Source organism: Littorina saxatilis, unplaced genomic scaffold (assembly GCF_037325665.1).
Source record: "Littorina saxatilis isolate snail1 unplaced genomic scaffold, US_GU_Lsax_2.0 scaffold_738, whole genome shotgun sequence".
NCBI lineage: Eukaryota > Metazoa > Mollusca > Gastropoda > Littorinimorpha > Littorinidae > Littorina > Littorina saxatilis.
The window spans coordinates 1-18,289 of NW_027127248.1; the positions used below are offsets into that span (position 1 = coordinate 1).

The window sequence follows — 18,289 nt, forward strand, 5'->3', positions numbered from 1 at the left end:
GAGATGGGATAGAGCCACTTGTTAATTGTTTCTTGTTCACAAAAGCACTAATAAAAAAAATGCTCCAGGGGCTTGCAACGTAGTACAATATACTACCTTACTGGGAGAATGCAAGTTTCCAGTACAAAGGACTTAACATTTCTTCCATACTGCTTGACTAAAATCTGTACAAACATTGACTATATAAGAAACACTTAACAAGGGTAAAAGGAGAAACAGAATCCGTTAGTCGCCTCTTACGACATGCTGGGGAGCATCGGGTAAATTCTTCCCCCTAACCCGCGGGGGGTCTTTTTGGAAATGCGCTTCAGACAAATGCCTTTGCACACTTCTTCTTCTTCTTCTTCTGCGTTCGTGGGCTGAAACTCCCACGTACACTCGTGTTTTTGCACGAGTGGAATTTTACGTGTATGACCGTTTTTACCCCGCCATTTAGGCAGCCATACGCCGCTTTCGGAGGAAGCATGCTGGGTATTTTCGTGTTTCTATAACCCACCGAACTCTGACATGGATTACAGGATCTTTTACGTGCGCACTTGGTCTTGTGCTTGCGTGTACACACGAAGGGGGATAAGCCACTAGCAGGTCTGCACATAAGTTGACCTGGGAGATCGGAAAAATCTCCACACTTAACCCACCAGGCGGCCGCGGCCGGGATTCGAACCCTCGACCTTCCGATTAGGAGGCCGACGTCTTACCACCACGCCACAGCGCCCGTCGCCTTTGCACACGTTATGTTACTCACAGCAAAATGCAAGAATAATTGGGGACCATATGGGATGGGGCAAATTGGGAGGGAGCAATTCGGGACACCACCACAAATATCTACCAAATATTTACAAATAGCTATCTTAGTACATGCATAACATGCTGTACCAATACACAATTTCTTTAAATAACTACTACTATGTAAGGATTATTGGCAGTCTCCCGGAGCATGTTTCACGCTATCCTGCGATCAGGACAAGCGACTGACTGTGATGTGTATGCTGTGCGGCGTGCGCTACATAAGAAACCTTTTTTTAAATTTGTATTAAATATAATCACCTGAGCCACGAATGGCTAGCTGACAGCGGCTATCTTTTACACAACAAATTCTGAACTCTGATGAACTCGTGACCGCTGATTTTTAAAGGCAAGGGGTATCATATTGTGCGCATGGCATACACATCCAAGTTGGTCGTTTGTCCCGATTGTGGGATACAGCCCGTCAGAGGCGTAGAGCGTGCTCGAGATGTTTTGAAAAACCTGACTGCAGTACAGGGATTTTTACACCTCCGGACTGCTGATAATCCTAACAGAATTATTTTCAAAAACCGTCTATTGCCTTGAAAGCAAACCTGGAATTTCTGATGCGAGTTGCCAGAAAGAAAGTTCACTAACAAGATCCAGGCCAACACCACCCCCCCCCCCCCATCCCCCTAAATAACACTAAGGAGTGAGGTGAGCTTAAATAACTAATTAATTAATCAATCAATAAATTCTCTGCTGAAATCCCCAACTTCGCGCATCGAAGCTATGAAAAACAGGACACTGCCACGTTTCCATTCAGCTAAACGCCACACCATTTTCAAGAGGGGATGTCTCAGGAAGAAAGATGTGACGCTCCCGATTCATATGTTTCAGAAGACAGCCCACCTGAGAAAAAGAAGAACACAATATAGAAATAATAACAACCTGTCAACCACAAATACATTAAAGTTTTTCAAACAGTTCACTAATCCGACAAACTCATGCTCGTTTCTGGTGCATTTGATAAAGCCAATTACGGGTAGATGCTAGACAACAGCAAAACCACCACCACATAACAACACAAGATTGTTTATGGTTGTTTACAGTCTCTTGAACACAGGAGTCAATCGAGACCATATATATAACAAGAAGCATAAAAAAGCACTTCAGTTTGAAACCCAGGTTCAATGTAGTAAATGATATTGCATCAATGTTCCATCCATCCTCAGCACTTTCAAAACCAGTTTCTTCTAGGTCATACACACCTTTTCCTCGATTGATCCACAGTACATCAGATCGCTATTGTTCTTTTTATGATTTGCACCAAGGGAATGATTAACATTTCTGTCTTAGTCATATGTAACAAGCTTTAAGCAAAAGCATAATATTCTACACATTCACATATTGTAAGGTTGAAGGGGTCTATGTCGACCAAAAGAAGGTGTATTCCCCATAGCCATAGGTGTTTTCCCTGTGTACCGGGAATACAGTTGGATTTTCTGTAAAGAAGTATAATATCGTACAATCTTGCGCCAAGCGCGTGACTGCGGTTAGATAGGAGAATCTATTTAAAATCCTGAATTCGCGTGCGGCATCCAGCCAAGCAAAACATGCTTCGACCGTTTATCAAAACGGATTTAGTTAAAGAAACATCTGCACCCCCACCCCCAACAGCCTGGTATTATGTTTTCCTCGCTGGTACTCTCGTCCATTGAATCACTTTCACTTTCGTAAGCTTGAAGTAACTCCATGGCGTCTAACGGAAGTATATTCCCTGTATATGTACAGGAAATTAACATACAGGGAATACAGCCACTGTTGGTCGACATAGACCCCTTCTAAAGTGCTGCAGTAGTTACCTTTCCCTCCAAGGACCAAGCTGTTCATCCACTGTAGGGCTGACCGGGGTTCCCCCTTAGCAGAGTGAGTGGCGAATCCTGGCTGATAAATTTCCTTTCATTTTCCATGAATGAAGAATACCAGCTGGGTTCTTTTATTCATGGACCTGTGTTCTGCAACACACACAAATCAGCCACCATCTTGTAAATATATGTAAAAGAAAGCAAGTGGCAATCTGAATAACAGAATACAAAATGATCAATCCACACAATCATACTTCAGCACTGAAAGTCCACAAAATGAAGCACTGCTAGTACATGTACTTCTCATAATTTACTGAAACTTTACTCGTCAAAACAACCATTTGTTTTATCAACTTTACTCGCATGTGGCGAGTAGATTAACATTTCTACTCACCATTTACATGATTTTTACTCGCCATGGCGAGTAATTGAAAATACTCGCCACTTTCAGGCCTGTACTTGTGCATGAGATGTGTTTACCATCCATATGCCCAGACCATGCGCCCTTCTGTTGTGCTCAGAACAGTAAAGAGTTGCTTGCTGGGGTGGTTGTTCATAAGTTAACAGTTCACAAGAGGGCACAAACAAGAGCAAAAACACAGGTGCCTGATTCAAACTCATTCAAATGCAGAACCTTATTTTTGCATGAACAGAGTAAGACATGATTCTTACATAGCTGACCCTACCCCTGGCAGAAAAGTGCTTGAAATTGTCCATGTGGTCTCTATCAGTACATTTGATGCGTATTTGTGATACATATATACTGATATAGAGACAAGTAACAAGTGGACATTTCCTCTGACACCTCTACCATTTGTACACCTGCACAAATCTCCTGCCATAGACTACAAAAGGAAAACATACAAATCAAAACAAACACAAATTTAACCTAATGTTTACCTTTCAGCAGCAGAAAAGGCTGTGTTTTCTGTGGTGTCTCAGAGTAAAGCCACGGTGTTGGAGATCTATGCAAAACTAGGCTGTAGGCAAGGTCCAACATCTTTAGCTGCACACACAAAAAGAAGAAGCAAGAAATCACATGACATAGATGACATTCCTCACTAGTACAAAACCACAACTACACTAGTCAACTACCAATGTAAGAATCATAGTCCTGCAAGATTACCCTCTTAAAAAGTAAGATTGCTTTCATTCAAACACTACCGTGGGACCAAACTCCCCCCCCCCCCCCTCCTTTTTTTGAGTTTTTCCTACATGTGTGTTGATGTTTCCATTAATTCCAAGCCCTGAAACTGTGAACTTGAGATCTTTATGTATGCACACAGTCACAGGCTTAATAAGCTATTCAGAAACCAAGCAGAGTCTGCACAACGTCAATTCTGAGAAATAAATCCCCACAACCGGTTTCAAGGCCACTATACCGACTGAGCTATTGCTTGCCATGCCAACCTCCACCCCCATTTGGAACATGCACAACTAGTATACCCATACACATGTAATAATACTGCTTGCCTTCCTCCCCCACCCTCCAAATCAATAAACACTAAATGTATGCAATCAGTAATCTTTTAGTTAGTAGTTGACTACCATCACTACTCTCTCCACACCCACCCACCCTCTTGCACACCAGCGACACACCCCCATCGCCCAATCATTTCCATGATTCTCTCTGCCATATAGTTATCCTAAACACTAAGATTATGACACATTTGTTTTCCAATTAGGAACATAAAAAATTACTGTAAAAAAAATGTACAATCATGCACTCTCTGAGTCTGACAAGAGAGTGTGAGAAAAGTCAAGAAAGCAAGACATGTGTGACATAACTAAATCTTCTAATCTATTCCTGAGATTTACTCTTGACAGCTTAAAATGGAACCTCATGCACTTACTGTTCTGAATTGTAGAAATTTCTTGTAGTTATAGCAGCAAAGGCAGTTTTATTGGGTACCACCAGGTGTCACTCTGTCATCATCTGATCAAGCATTCAAGCAAATGGTTCAGCACTGAAACAGTAAATAGCAAGAGTGTACAGAAAAATACACAAACTTTCTCATTAATTTGTATCTTCAACTTCACATTATTCATAAATAATGATACCTTACTTTGACTAAGTTTGAGTAGGATTAACACCATGCAGAGCCAGAAGTTAACTTGAAATAAAATAACTATACGTTACTCAATACTGCACTCAATGAGTCAATTGTCAGCAAAGGTGATAATCAATGCAAGGTAAAACCAAAGGATGCAACTCAGTCAGCAATTGCAAAAACTACATAATTCTAATCAAGCTGTCAGTTTCATTAGCTATCAGAATTCAAAACATGTTCTTGTTTTTGTTGTTGCTCATGACTACATTAATGTATCTCAGCATTTCTAGTTTCTACACTATAGCCATTAAAAAAACCAAAAGAAGTGTCCCAATGTTTAATGAAGCGCTCTTGCAATTAAGTCACAATTGTTTGCAGTTGCTGAGAAAAGCTAATAGTAATAGTCCTTACAGTAAGTTGAGTAACAAATTATAAACAATTGCTGTTAACACTCATAGTACAAGAGAGCAAACCACTGCAAAACTATAGTCATTTATCAATGTTATGCTTGCCATCCACCCCCGACCCCAAACCTCTCCCATATTTTATGTACATCAGACTAGTATTCTTGTTAGTTCATTTCAGCTGTAACAGTGACAACACGTTTGCACACTACAGACCTGGAAGTGGAAATGTTAACACATGGAGTGCTAAATTTCAGGATACAATCTGTTTGTTTGTTTGCTTAACGCCCAGTCGACCACGAAGGGCCAATCAGGGCGGTGCTGCTTTGACATTTAACGTGCGCCACACACAAGACAGAAGTCGCAGCACAGGCTTCGTGTCTCACCCAGTCACATTATTCTGACACCGGACCAACCAGTCCTAGCACTAACCCCATAATGCCAGACGCCAGGCGGAGCAGCCACTAGATTGCCAATTTTAAAGTCTTAGGTATGACCCGGCCGGGGTTCGAACCCACGACCTCCCGATCACGGGGCGGGCACCTTACCACAAGGCCAACCGTGCCGGTCATACAATCTGTTTCAAAGTACAAACACTGGCAATCGGAGAGAACAGTGTTACTGTAAGTCTTTACAGTAACATCAAACAGTATCCCCTCTTTTTGGTAGTACAGTGGAACAACACTTTTAATATCCCCTGATTAAAGACTCCCTCCCTTTTAAGACCCTGTTTTCTCAGATTTGTCTGTCCACAACCTCTCTATATTTACTCTCATCTCAAGACTTCTTCCTTTCAAGACCTGATTTTTTCAGATTTGTTTCTAAAGGTCCTAAAAGGAAGGGGGGGGGGGGGGGGTCGATCGACTTTACTGGTACCGTGAAACCGAAAGTGACCAAGTCATCAAGGGCACGTATATTCCTGCTGCTCTGTTAGCACCGATCATATTTTAGAAACGTTGCACTCTGTCGTCAACACGAATGTAGGAATAAAAATAGTATTACCTTCACCAGCTGTCTCCATGGAGTCGAAAGACCATCGGCCGGTTTGGCTCGCTTGTGCCATTCCTGGATGAAAATTGAAATGACCCTGGCTGCTCCGTTCTTGGCATCAATGGCAGTGCAAAAAAAGCGAATCCCGACTCCCATCCAGGATAAGCTGTACGGCACGGCGGCGTCTCTGCAGATGATCACTACATTTGGACGATTTGGACTGGTCTACACGTGTTGCGGCAACAAGCAGAAGAAGATACAGATAAGGTGGCGGGAGTGATGTCCCTTCGCTGCAGTGACTAAAAATACAAAACTATCTCAAAATAATTTTGTGACAAAAGAAATTAAACGTTCAAATGACTTACCACCCCCCTCTGCTATGTCAGTTGCGAGTATGTCAGTATGTGTTTGTGTTTGTGTGTGTGTGTGTGTGTGTGTGTGTGTGTGTGTGTGTGCCCGGCAGTGTGCCCGTCAGTGTGTACGGTACGTGTGTGTGTGTCAGTGTCATTGCCGGTGTGTGTGTGTACGTGTGTGTGTCACAGTGTGTGTGTGTGTGCGTGTGTGTGTGTGTGTGTGTGCCGGTGTGGATGTGTGTGTGTATTGTGTGTGTGTGTGTGCGTTCGTCAAGTTGTGTGTGTCAGTGTGTGTGTCAGTGTCGATCAGTGTGTGTGTGTTCTAGGCCAGGGGGGATTCCCAAGGTTCCTGGGTTCCGGAAGCCCACCCACCCCCCTTACTGACTCCACAAATGTACCTTTTGCCTTTTTCTTTCTGCGAATGTATGTATTCATTTGCTATTTTGTTCGTTTGTTTGTTCGTTCGTCAGAAGTTGTTCGTTCGTCAGTTCGTTCGTTCGTTTGTTCGTTCGTTTGTTCGTTCGTTCGTTCGTTCGTTCGTTCGACAGTTCGTCCGACAGTCCTTCAGTACGTCCGTCAGTCCGTCCGTCCGTCGGTCCGTCAGTCAATCCGTTCTTCAAGTTCAGTCCGTATCAATAAATTCCTCTTGTGCAGGGCCCAATACAGGGGAGAGGGGGGGGGGGAATTCCTGTTGGTGGGACAACCCCCCCCCCCACCCAGGCCTAACTGTGGACCTCCTCCAAACGTTTGACAAATGCCCTGAAAATGGGCCAGATTGCACACAATTATTGTTTATTGTTTGCTTGTTTATTTGTTTGTTTGTTTGTTTGTTTGCTCGTTCGTTCGTTCGTTCGTTCGTTCATTCGTGGGTTGGTTCGTTCGCTCTTTCGTTCCGACCTTCGTTATTTCCTTCGTTTATTCGTTCCTTCGTCCTTTTAGTCCGTCCGTATGTCCGTCCATACGGTCCGTCCGACAGTCTGTCTGTCAGTCCATCAGTCCGTCCGTCAGTCCGTCCGTCCTTCAGTCTGTATCCGAATAGATTCCTCTTGTGCAGAGGGTTGAAGGAATACCCTGCAGGACCGGATCAGGAGGGGTTACCCGTAACGCCACCCCCCCCCCTCCCCCCCGCCCCCCCCCTCCCCCCGTCCCTTCGTCCGTCCATCGATCGGTCCGTCCCTCAATCTGCCCGTCGGTCCGTCCGTCAGTCCGTCCGTCAGTCTGCCCGTCCGTCCGTCCGTTCTGGTTCGTTTCATTGTTTATTTATTTCGCACACATCATTGTCAACTTGTGGATATCCTGAACAAGGCGGTGCGCGAGAATATCTTCTTGTTTGGATAAAATAACATTTTGCTCTGAAACAAACCACACACAAATTCCACTGCTTGAGCATCGTTTCAGTCTAACCGAACTGAGGGTATACCTCATCTTCAGAAGGAGAATAAGCGACAGCATGCTCTTCTACCATATAACATGTCACGTGAGGTCGTTCAGACCGGAGTGGAGGTATATCTCCGAGGGATCAGGGTATACTTTCAACCCGCTGCACAAGAGGAGTTTATTGATACCTTATGTTCGGTCGTACCGGTGTGTAATACCTCCTCTCTCTCTCTCTCTCTCTCTCTCTCTCTCTCTCTCTCTCTCTCTCTCTCTCTCTCTCTCTTTCAACTTCAGGCCCTTCAAGCGTTATTATTCTGATTTGTTTCGTTTTGGTTTCATTTTTCATTGCTCATTTGTCTTTTTGATTTATCTCCCTTCCCCCTTCTTTTGCGCTTGGAGGACATCATCTTCTCTGATAAGTCGTTTTGATATTTGTATTGTTGTTTTCATTTTTTTTAACCTGTTGAAGACCATTAGGTCGAAACGTTGTTCATTGTCATTTGTTTGTATATTTCGTTGCGAGTCCAGAATATTAGGTATTACTCTTAGTCGTGTCCCTGTAAGTAGGCTACATGCAGACAGACATATCTAGATCTAGTGTTTCGCTTTCTTGCACAGTGTCACCAATGCTTACTGTGTGTGTGTGTGTGTGTATGTGTGACGGAGTGATTGAGTTTGTGTTACTGTTTGTCTATTTCTTACGTGAGCCTTGAAGGCTTCGCCTCTTGTTTTTGTGTTGGTAATACACAAAATCTATACATTGACAAGGGAAACAACCGTTGTATATTGACATTTGAATTGCAGCAAGATGATTTCCTCCCCTTGAGACAATTTTCACAGTTTTAGCGTACTTGTTGTAACTTTTGTGTTCTGTTTTTTAACGATTTTTTCAAACTTTATTCGTCCGGCGGTCAAGAGGTTTAACCAAAACACACTGTGTCTAACCTCGACAGGTACATTGTAGCGATTGAAGGTAAGTGCATTGAAACACACGTCTTCTCCACGCACGGCAGAGTAGGGCAAGTCGAGCTTGACGAACAGTCTCTTGATGGCCAAAATCTGCAAAAAGAAGAACACTGTGTTTACTTCTGGCATAACGTGACCGGCCAGTTTTAAACATGGGGAGTATAGGCGCTTGGTCAGAAAACATGAAAGCTGACTCATATCATACTTTATGTTGTGTATAGCATAAGATGCTGCCCAAACCTCAGGGGACTTTTTCCACACACACACACACACACACACACACACACACACACACACACACACACACACACACACACACACACAGACACACACACACATACACACACACACACACACACACAGGCACACACAAACACACACACACATACACACACACACACACACACACACACACACACACACACACTCACAAACTGCAAAACGCAAACCACCCTAGGCCTCTCAGTCAGCAACCATTATACCACTGCCATGGGCCAGTATCACGTGCTGTGCTAGTACAATCAAGTGCTACCAGAAGTTACCTCCGCTGGAGCTTCGCTCATGGACAGTCCGAATTTTGGGTGGACGGCGAAAGCGGTTACGACCCAGGTGGTGATGGTGTCCGGTGTGTTCACCTCGACCACCTCTTTGCATTTTGACCTGATACACATCAAAATATATATGCGCAAGATATACTTCTTACAGTCAACACAAGCAAATGTGTAGGCTTACAAGGTATACACAGATTTCTGATTTTTTCCCTCCATTAAGTGTATAGTTTATTCGTTTGGTCTTAACACACACGTAGACGCAAAATAGACCAGTCGTAGTGTTCAAAGCAACAACTGTGTTCCAAAAGCCACATTTAGCTTTTAACATTGCCTTTTACACGTTCATCAACTGTATCTTTTAAACGTTTGGTCCTGGCACACACGTATATAAGCCTATGCATACCTTTCTTCAAAAGTAACAAGCTATTAAGTGCACATTTTGGCATTTTTAGCAGCGTTCTAATTCTAAAGGTGTTAATGCACACAAATACATTTGCAAAAGCTAGATATAAAAGCTCTACTCATTGTTTAAGACTTCATAAAGTGTGTCATGTATTCGTCCGTTGGTATCATATTCAATCAGTGACACAAGGAAGGCATCCTTATACGTGGTAGAAGAGTTGTGAACTCTTCATTTAACATCGCTTCAAAAATAACTGCAACAACAATAACCGCTGTCTTTATCTGAATGTGAACTCTCATCAAAGTGTCCCCACACCACAAGTACCACATAGCTACAACTATCTGCCACACATTAAGTTACTGCAACAGCAAGATCTTGATATTAAAAACGTCCTTACTTCATGTCGACAGTGTCCCAGAGCCACGTTTCAGGGAAGAACTTCCTCAGTCGCTCAGCGGGAGTTTCTGCCTCTCGGTCAGCTGAAGCCAATGAAGCAGGATGCAACACCAAAGACATCAATTAACTTCGGTCTTTAGCAACTGTTCAAACAAAAACCTCTGTTCACATAACAACAGGTGTCAAGGTATTTGGACACACAGTAGACGTCTACCCAAATTGCACCGAGCTTGACACAGTGTGAAGGCAGTTGGGTCACAAAGGTCTAATACCCCTGTCACACTAGGGCTGCGTCCTCCAGGCGTTCCCACGGCGTTGTAAATTTCTCAGAGCGCCGTGGGATCGTATGAAAATTCTGCGATTGACTGCGCTCTCACGCCGTGCTCACGGCGTGCTAGGAGTTGTCACTGCGCGTCCACGGCGTGTCGATTAAGCGGAAGTGCGTTTATACGACAGGGGAGTGTACTCTACGTTATGGGGTTGGCTCACAACACACTAGCAACTTCCTGCAAACGCCCTGCCAACGCTGACGGACGCGGTTGAAACGCAGTGACATCCCCAAGGACTCCGTGAGGTCTCCGTGCACACGCCCTGCAAACGTTGATGGACACGGTAGAAGCGCAGTGACATCCCCAAGGACTCCGTGAGGTCTCCGTGCACACGCCCTGCAAACGCTGATGGACACGGTAGAAGCGCAGTGACATCTCCGTGAGGTGTCCGTGCAAGCGCCGCCGACTACCACTGCGTCCGTACAGCGTGCCCACGGAGCTCTTGTGGCGCGGTAGGAGACCTTACTGCGCTGCTACGGCGACCCTACGGCGTTCCTACCACGCGCATATCAGAACGCCAAGCGACGGCGCGTATTTTGTGCATGCTCAAAGTGCGCGCCGTTGCATGGCGTTCTTGGCAACTCCACTGCGTCAAATGGAGACCCCACCGCGTTGCTCCGGCGCTGTAGGAGACCCTACTGCGCGCGGATAGATGAAGCTTCTGTCCCACGGAGCTGAGTCCATTAGGGAGTGGTCTTGGTAGTTCGCACCTCGGCGTTCTTAATTTTACTTGGACGCCGCGGGAACGCCGTGAGGACGCAGCCCTAGTGTGACAGGGGTATAAGGAAGTAATGCGAGGTTTATGTTAAGAAAGTGAGGTCAAACCGAAGTAGTGAAAGCTTTGTACAACTTCGGCACTCATAAGTAGTTCACTAGTCCAGTTGGTTTAACCTTCGCCCGACCGGGTTATCGACTACACGCGGAAGACATCGTGGGGCCATGCTTCTCAAAAAAGGAACAAGTCGCGTAAGGCGAAAATACAATATTTAGTCAAGTAGCTGTCGAACTCACAGAATGAAACTGAACGCAACGCAACGAAGCAAGACCGTATACTCGTAGCATCGTCACTCCACCGCCCGTGGCAAAGGCAGTGCACGTGGAATTGACAAGAAGAGCGGGGTATTCGTTGCGCTGAGAAGGATAGCACGCTTTACTGTACCTCTCTTCGTTTTAACTTTCTGAGCGTGTTTTTAATCCAAACATATCATATCTATATATTTTTGGAATCAGGAACCGACAAGGAATAAGATGAAAGTGTTTTTAAATTGATTTGGACAATTTAGTTTTGATAATAATTTTTATATATTTAATTTTCAGAGCTTGTTTTTAATCCGAATATAACATATTTATATGTTTTTGGAATCAGCAAATGATGGAGAATAAGATAAACGTAAATTTGGATCGTTTTATAAATTTTTATTTTTTTTTACAATTTTCAGATTTTTAATGACCAAAGTCATCAATTAATTTTTAAGCCACCAAGCTGAAATGCAATACCGAACCCCGGGCTTTGTCGAAGAGTACTTGACCAAAATTTCAACCAATTTGGTTGAAAAATGAGGGCGTGACAGTGCCGCCTCAACTTTCACGAAAAGCCGGATATGACGTCATCAAAGACATTTATCAAAAAAATGAAAAAATTGTTCGGGGATTTCATACCCAGGAACTCTCATGTCAAATTTCATAAAGATCGGTCCAGTAGTTTAGTCTGAATCGCTCTACACACACACACACACACGCACACACACACGCACGCACACACGCACATACACCACGACCCTCGTTTCGATTCCCCCTCGATGTTAAAATATTTAGTCAAAACTTGACTAAATATAAAAATGTGCATAGCCTTCCGTAGACCCATGCTTTCCAAAGAAGCACAAACGTGCATCCCCTTCCGTAGACGCCGTGGTTAAATTTCCGCGAGAAGTTATTAAATTAAATTATTAATTTAATTATTACCGTGCGGACTAAAGCTTCTCGTGAAAAACGTGACTACCCTTCTGTAGACGTCGTGGGGCCATGTGGACCCGCATTGCTATGTATTAATTTCGCTCCACGCGACTTGCTTACTAACTCCAACATTAAACAGATCGTAGAAAATGATGTTTAGAGCCAATGCCTGAAGGTTTGTGACTTCTCTCCCTAGTTTTTATGTAAGTTCCTTCAGTTCGAGAAACATGGGTCTGCACGCCCCCACGATGTCTTCCGTGTGTAGTCTAAATTTGACCTTTGGTTTTTGAATTACTTCTCGCTGAAATGTAATGATCTTTTAGGACATAAGAGCTTTTTATGTGTCTGAGGCATTCTTAAAAGCTCATTAACAAATTCCAACTGGTTTAAGAGATATTTGCAATTAAACACCCTTCTGGGTCCACACGGACCCACGACGACCGGCGAAGGTTAACAACACAAACACCCACCAAATATGCCCACTGTCACCTACACTGTTTAACATCTTTCAGGAGAAAATAATTGAGAAATGAGAAAAGAAACATGCTAAAATCGGTCCCATATAGCCAAACAGGTAAACGGGACATGAAAAACCAACAAGCAACCAATCTTCGGGAGAACACCATGCGATAAACTCTCTATAGCCACCGTTGTCCCACCCTCATACACACACGCGCGCCAGCCAGAAACAGCGAAACAGACAGATAGACGGACACACCAACACCCACACACAACCACCTAACTTAGCCATCCACCCACAAACACACAAGTAACCACCCCCCTCCCCCCAGCCACACACACACACACCACACTTCACACACACAAAGGGGGACTAAAATAGTGCAGCGAATGTGATATACCTCCGCCGGAAGGTCCTGCAGGAGGTCCTCCAACCATCGAAGGAGGTACGGTTGACGCTGCAGAGTAGGCCTGACGAGCCGGTCCTGCAGTAGGTCCTGCTGGTGCCAATTTCTGCATTGCAGGCGGTGGAGGTGCCGGCCATGTAGTCGGTGGTAGTGGCGGCCGTGTAACCGGTGCCCTTGTCGGTCCTACAGTCGGTGCCCATGTCGTCGGGCCTGGTAGTCCCCAAGTAGGGCTTATAGGAAAACTTTGAGTAGATGGACGAGGAGTCGTTGTTGTTGTGGTAGTTGTTGTTGTTGTTGTTGTTGATGTGGTGGTGGTAGTTGTGGTAAACAGGTATCTGTAGCCTGAAAAAAGGGTCGTGAGAGGTAATATGTGTCTTGTGATTTGTTTCAAAACAACAACGAAGACGACATAAACAACAGCAATAAGAATGACGAAGAGATAACAACAGCAACAACAACAACAATAACAACAACAACGACATTGATCACACAAACAGACATACAGACTAACGAACAGCCAAACACACATTCACACACACACACACACACACACACACACACACACACACACACACACACACACACACACATACACACACACACATACACATACACACACACACGTCCGCGCAGAGGCTATCCACACGTATGCACGTTAAAACAGACTCTACACACATGCTGCATTGACATAGTATTCGAGAATTGATACACTGTTTCATCGCAGAACAACTTACGGGATGGTACGTCAAGATAATACTTTCCAGGAACTTTTCCGTCAGTAATAATTCCCGCGTAGGCATTCTGTAAAAACCAAAATTGCGCTATCGGTCAATTAACAGTTTTAACAAAAGTCCTATCTTGTATTTACGGTGGACACGAACATAACCGAAAATATTCTTTTCACAGAAAAATAAAAAACAAAACATGTGTAGAACTGACACCAGTGTCCCTATTTACGCTAGCTGCTGTTCCACCGAAGAGAAACATAAAAATAATCTCCAAAGCTATTTCAAGGCGATCTGCAACAGTAAATATCAAATAGACGATGCACAAAACTAACTATGTCGGGGTTAATATGTGTTGTGGAAGAGTTGCGCACCTTACAAACTACGAGGCAAACAATGCCACTGATTATTCAGCCAAACGATCATGAGCGTCAGTCGAAAAAAAAGTTATAATGTACATAAAAGCAGTTACGACTCGACATGATACCCCTTTCTTTCAAAACAATTGCACAGTACGTGCTCACTTTTCACTGCCACAATGAATGCCTGTTAGCAGAGATCATTGTCCATTTGAGCTTTGCCCACTGATCTCTATTTAAATGGCCCATATAATTATACTTCAGTGTGTTTTTGCCCTATGTCTACACGTGGCTTCTATGATCAAGTAAAGTCAAGCGATGAAGGCTTCGTTGTGCACTTTCTTTCTAAAGAAAACGGCGTCATATCTAGCAGACACTGCACACAATGTAAACCAAAGTCTGTTTTTCATTGTAAAATGCATGATCATCTTATCAGTGGCAAATCCAAAAACAAAGAGACTGCCAACGTTCCAAAATTCAGAATGATAAAACAAGAAAGGTACAACATTCAGAATAAAAAAAAACTAGCAAGGTTTTCTTTCAAAAGAAAACGGCGTCATAACTAGTAGACACTGCACAAAATGCACAAAACCTTTCTTGTTTTTTATTCTTTATCAGTGGCAAATTATTCATTCAAACTTACCAACCAATGCAACATTTATTCGAACTTAACAGACAAGACACCAATCATCTACCCAGCCATCTTTTATTCCAAGTGAGAAAACAAATCTCACCCTGAATATATCTTCAGCATCTGTACCATAGTTTGAGTAGTACCAGGATCCTCTGTGGAGCCAAGCCCCCCCGCTTCCATACTGTACCAATTCCGCCAACACCTGTAGAACACAAGTAAGGTAAAATTATTTTTAAGGTGTTAAACTCATGAAAGGTCGGGTTTAATTCTCCTATGAGAAAAAAGAGCCAACATGCACGCAGAATGGAAATTGAAGATGACGCGTTTGACCGTAAAAGGACCACAAACTGCAGTCAAAGAGTGTTGTAAATCAGTGTACTTACGTCTTCTTTGGAGATGTCATTCCCTGTTCCCAGTAGCTGTACACTCTTGTCCACACCCAAGAGGAAGACATATGAGCGAGGACTGGCGGTCACGTTCAGTGTGACCTTCTTGCCGGGTTTCACTTCTGGTTTGTTAAACGCCAGAGACACCTGCAAATAAAAGGAGTAAAACATTAACGTTGAAAGTGAAAGTTGAGTTTGATCAAACAAGGTTAAATATTAGTGAAAACACGTTTTGAATTTCGTTTTGTTTTGAAAAACACACTCAGCAGGAGAGCACAGAGTAAAACGATAAAAACATAATACAAATGATATAAAAAAAAAAAAAGACACAGAAAAAGACTTACTATTGTCACCATATTCACCGTTTAACTTCGGTACAAGCAATTGTGAATTGACAATTGTGAATAATAGCCCGCTCTTCATCCTACTCCTCCTCATCATCATCCTACTCCTCCTCCTCTTCATCCTACTCCTCCTCCTCTCCATCCTACTTCTCCTCCTCTTCATCCCACTCCTCCTCCTCTTCATCCTACTCCTCCTCCTCATCATCATTCTTTCTTGAACGACACACTGTTTCAAAGACCGTGGGAGATGCCAATCAAGGACGTAAGCAAGCGAGTAAGTAAACATGTGAGCAAGTAATCTTTCCCTTCTTCTCTTCTTCGATGTCTTTGTCATCGTTGCTTAGAACAATACCCTCACACAATTATCTTCAAGGAAAACACAGGAACACCACCTCTACCATGAACAACAACAACAAACTGCCTGGCAGATACTTCATCAACCCCGCTGTTAGCCATCCACCGCCATCATCAACAACAAGAACACCAACTAACCTACCTTATTGGCTGACACGTCATCAACCCCACTATAAGCCATCCACCGCCACCACCAACAACAAGAACAACAAATACCTTATTGGTTGACACGTCATCCACCCCACCGTAAGCCATCCACCGCCACCATCAACAACAAGAACAATAACTACCTTATTGGTTGACACGTCATCCACCCCACCGTAAGCCATCCACCGCCACCATCAACAACAAGAACAACAAATACCTTATTGGTTGACACGCCATCAACTCCACCGTAAGCCATCCACCGCCACCATCAACAACAAGAACAACAACTACCTTATTGGCTGACACGCCATCAACTCCACCGTAAGCCATCCACCGCCACCATCAACAACAAGAACAACAACTACCTTATTGGCTGACACGCCATCAACTCCACCGTAAGCCATCCACCGCCACCATCAACAACAAGAACAACAACTACCTTATTGGCTGACACGCCATCAACTCCACCGTAAGCCATCCACCGCCACCATCAACAACAAGAACAACAACTACCTTATTGGCTGACACGCCATCAACTCCACCGTAAGCCATCCACCGCCACCATTAACAACAAGAACAATAACTACCTTATTGGTTGACACGTCATCAACCCCACCGTAAGCCATCCACCGCCATCATCAACAACAAGAACAACAACTACCTTATTGGTTGACACGTCATCCACCCCACCGTAAGCCATCCACCGCCATCATCAACAACAAGAACAACTACCTTATTGGCTGACACGTCACCAACCCCCACTGTTAGCCATCCACCGCCATCATCAACAACAAGAACAACAACTACCTTATTGGTTGACACGTCATCAACCCCACCGTAAGCCATCCACCGCCACCATCAACAACAAGAACAACAAATACCTTATTGGTTGACCAGTCATCCACCCCCACTGCTAGCCTGTCCACCACCACCTCCCCGCTGTCAGTGACGAAGAACACAACAACTTCCACCAGAGGAGCCATGGCCGATGTCACTTCGAACGAGATGTCCCTCTTCGTGCGACGTTCAGAGTTCTTGTCCGTCCTACTGGTGACGAGGGCGCTCTTGGAATACACCTGAAAAACAAACGCCAAAACATGAGCAATATGCCCACGCCAAGAGCTAGAGATGAGCAAATGTCAATACAACGAGGTCGGAGTTCAGTTGTTCATTGTCCGCGGGCCGTGCAGTCAATACAGAAAGATGTACAAGCTAAACTGTTCTTAGCCCTATTATGGTTGGCCGTAAGCTAACTGCTGTACAGCAGGCCCATTTCTTGTAGCTAGATGTCCTAGGGGAATCAAATACGAGCAAAACGTCATATGCTAGCTACCCGAGAGTTGCGCTTTAAGAACACAAATGGTTGACAAAACATTCAAAGTCTTTCTGATCACACACACACACACACACACTACAATTTTAAATGAGACGACCACTACTGCTGTTGTTGCAGTCTTTTCTGTGCCGATGGCAGCTAGTCCATGAGCTTCATCACCATGGATACAAGAGAATGTGCTTACGTAAAAGCAGGTGTCAAAAACGTGCCTTCTTTCAGAAACCCCATTTTGGGAGAACCATCTTCACACAAAATAATCCTTAAAACAATCTAAATACGTTTAAGATTTATGTGCATGGGTTTGTTTTGTTTGACATCTGAAGTCCGCCTGCGTCTAGGTAAAAGGTAACAACGTTCAACAACAACACAAGTTCAGAGTCTCAGAGTATGATTGTGCACTTACAACACCACTATTTCGTCACAAGTTTAAACAAATTCGTGGTTGTTTCATAACACGGTTCTTAAAAAAAACAAGTCGCGTAAGGCGAAAATACAATATTTAGTCAAGTAGCTGTCGAACTCACAGAATGAAACTGAACGCAATGCCATTTTTCAGCAAGACCGTATACTCGTAGCATCGTCAGTCCACCGCTCATGGCAAAGGCAGTGAAATTGACAAGAAGAGCGGGGTAGTAGTTGCGCTAAGAAGGATAGCACGCGTTTCTGTACCTCTCTTTGTTTTAACTTTCTGAGCGTGTTTTTAATCCAAACATATCATATCTATATGTTTTTGGAATCAGGAACCGACAAGGAATAAGATGAAAGTGTTTT

At 43.9% G+C, this 18,289-nt stretch overlaps 1 protein-coding gene and 1 long non-coding RNA gene across 2 annotated transcripts in view; both read right to left on the reverse strand.

The window, feature by feature from the left end:
- Positions 1-6: 6 nt before the first annotated feature.
- LOC138955704 (uncharacterized) lies at positions 7-6,485 on the reverse strand. Its single transcript, XR_011452331.1, has 5 exons — positions 6,052-6,485; positions 4,448-4,561; positions 3,495-3,600; positions 2,592-2,744; positions 7-1,638 (listed from the first exon to the last, which is right to left on the reverse strand). It is a non-coding gene; the product is annotated as an uncharacterized lncRNA (long non-coding RNA).
- Positions 6,486-8,603: 2,118 nt separating this feature from the next.
- LOC138955705 (CD109 antigen-like) overlaps positions 8,604-18,289 on the reverse strand; it is a 30,417-nt gene continuing 20,731 nt past the window's right edge. The window contains exons 6-13 of the mRNA XM_070327259.1: positions 17,064-17,258; positions 15,335-15,484; positions 15,052-15,153; positions 13,968-14,034; positions 13,228-13,575; positions 10,087-10,168; positions 9,278-9,395; positions 8,604-8,828 (exon numbers count right to left, since the gene is read on the reverse strand). Coding sequence (XP_070183360.1) covers positions 8,604-8,828; positions 9,278-9,395; positions 10,087-10,168; positions 13,228-13,575; positions 13,968-14,034; positions 15,052-15,153; positions 15,335-15,484; positions 17,064-17,258 — 1,287 coding nt within the window. The remainder of the gene's footprint in view (positions 8,829-9,277; positions 9,396-10,086; positions 10,169-13,227; positions 13,576-13,967; positions 14,035-15,051; positions 15,154-15,334; positions 15,485-17,063; positions 17,259-18,289) is intronic.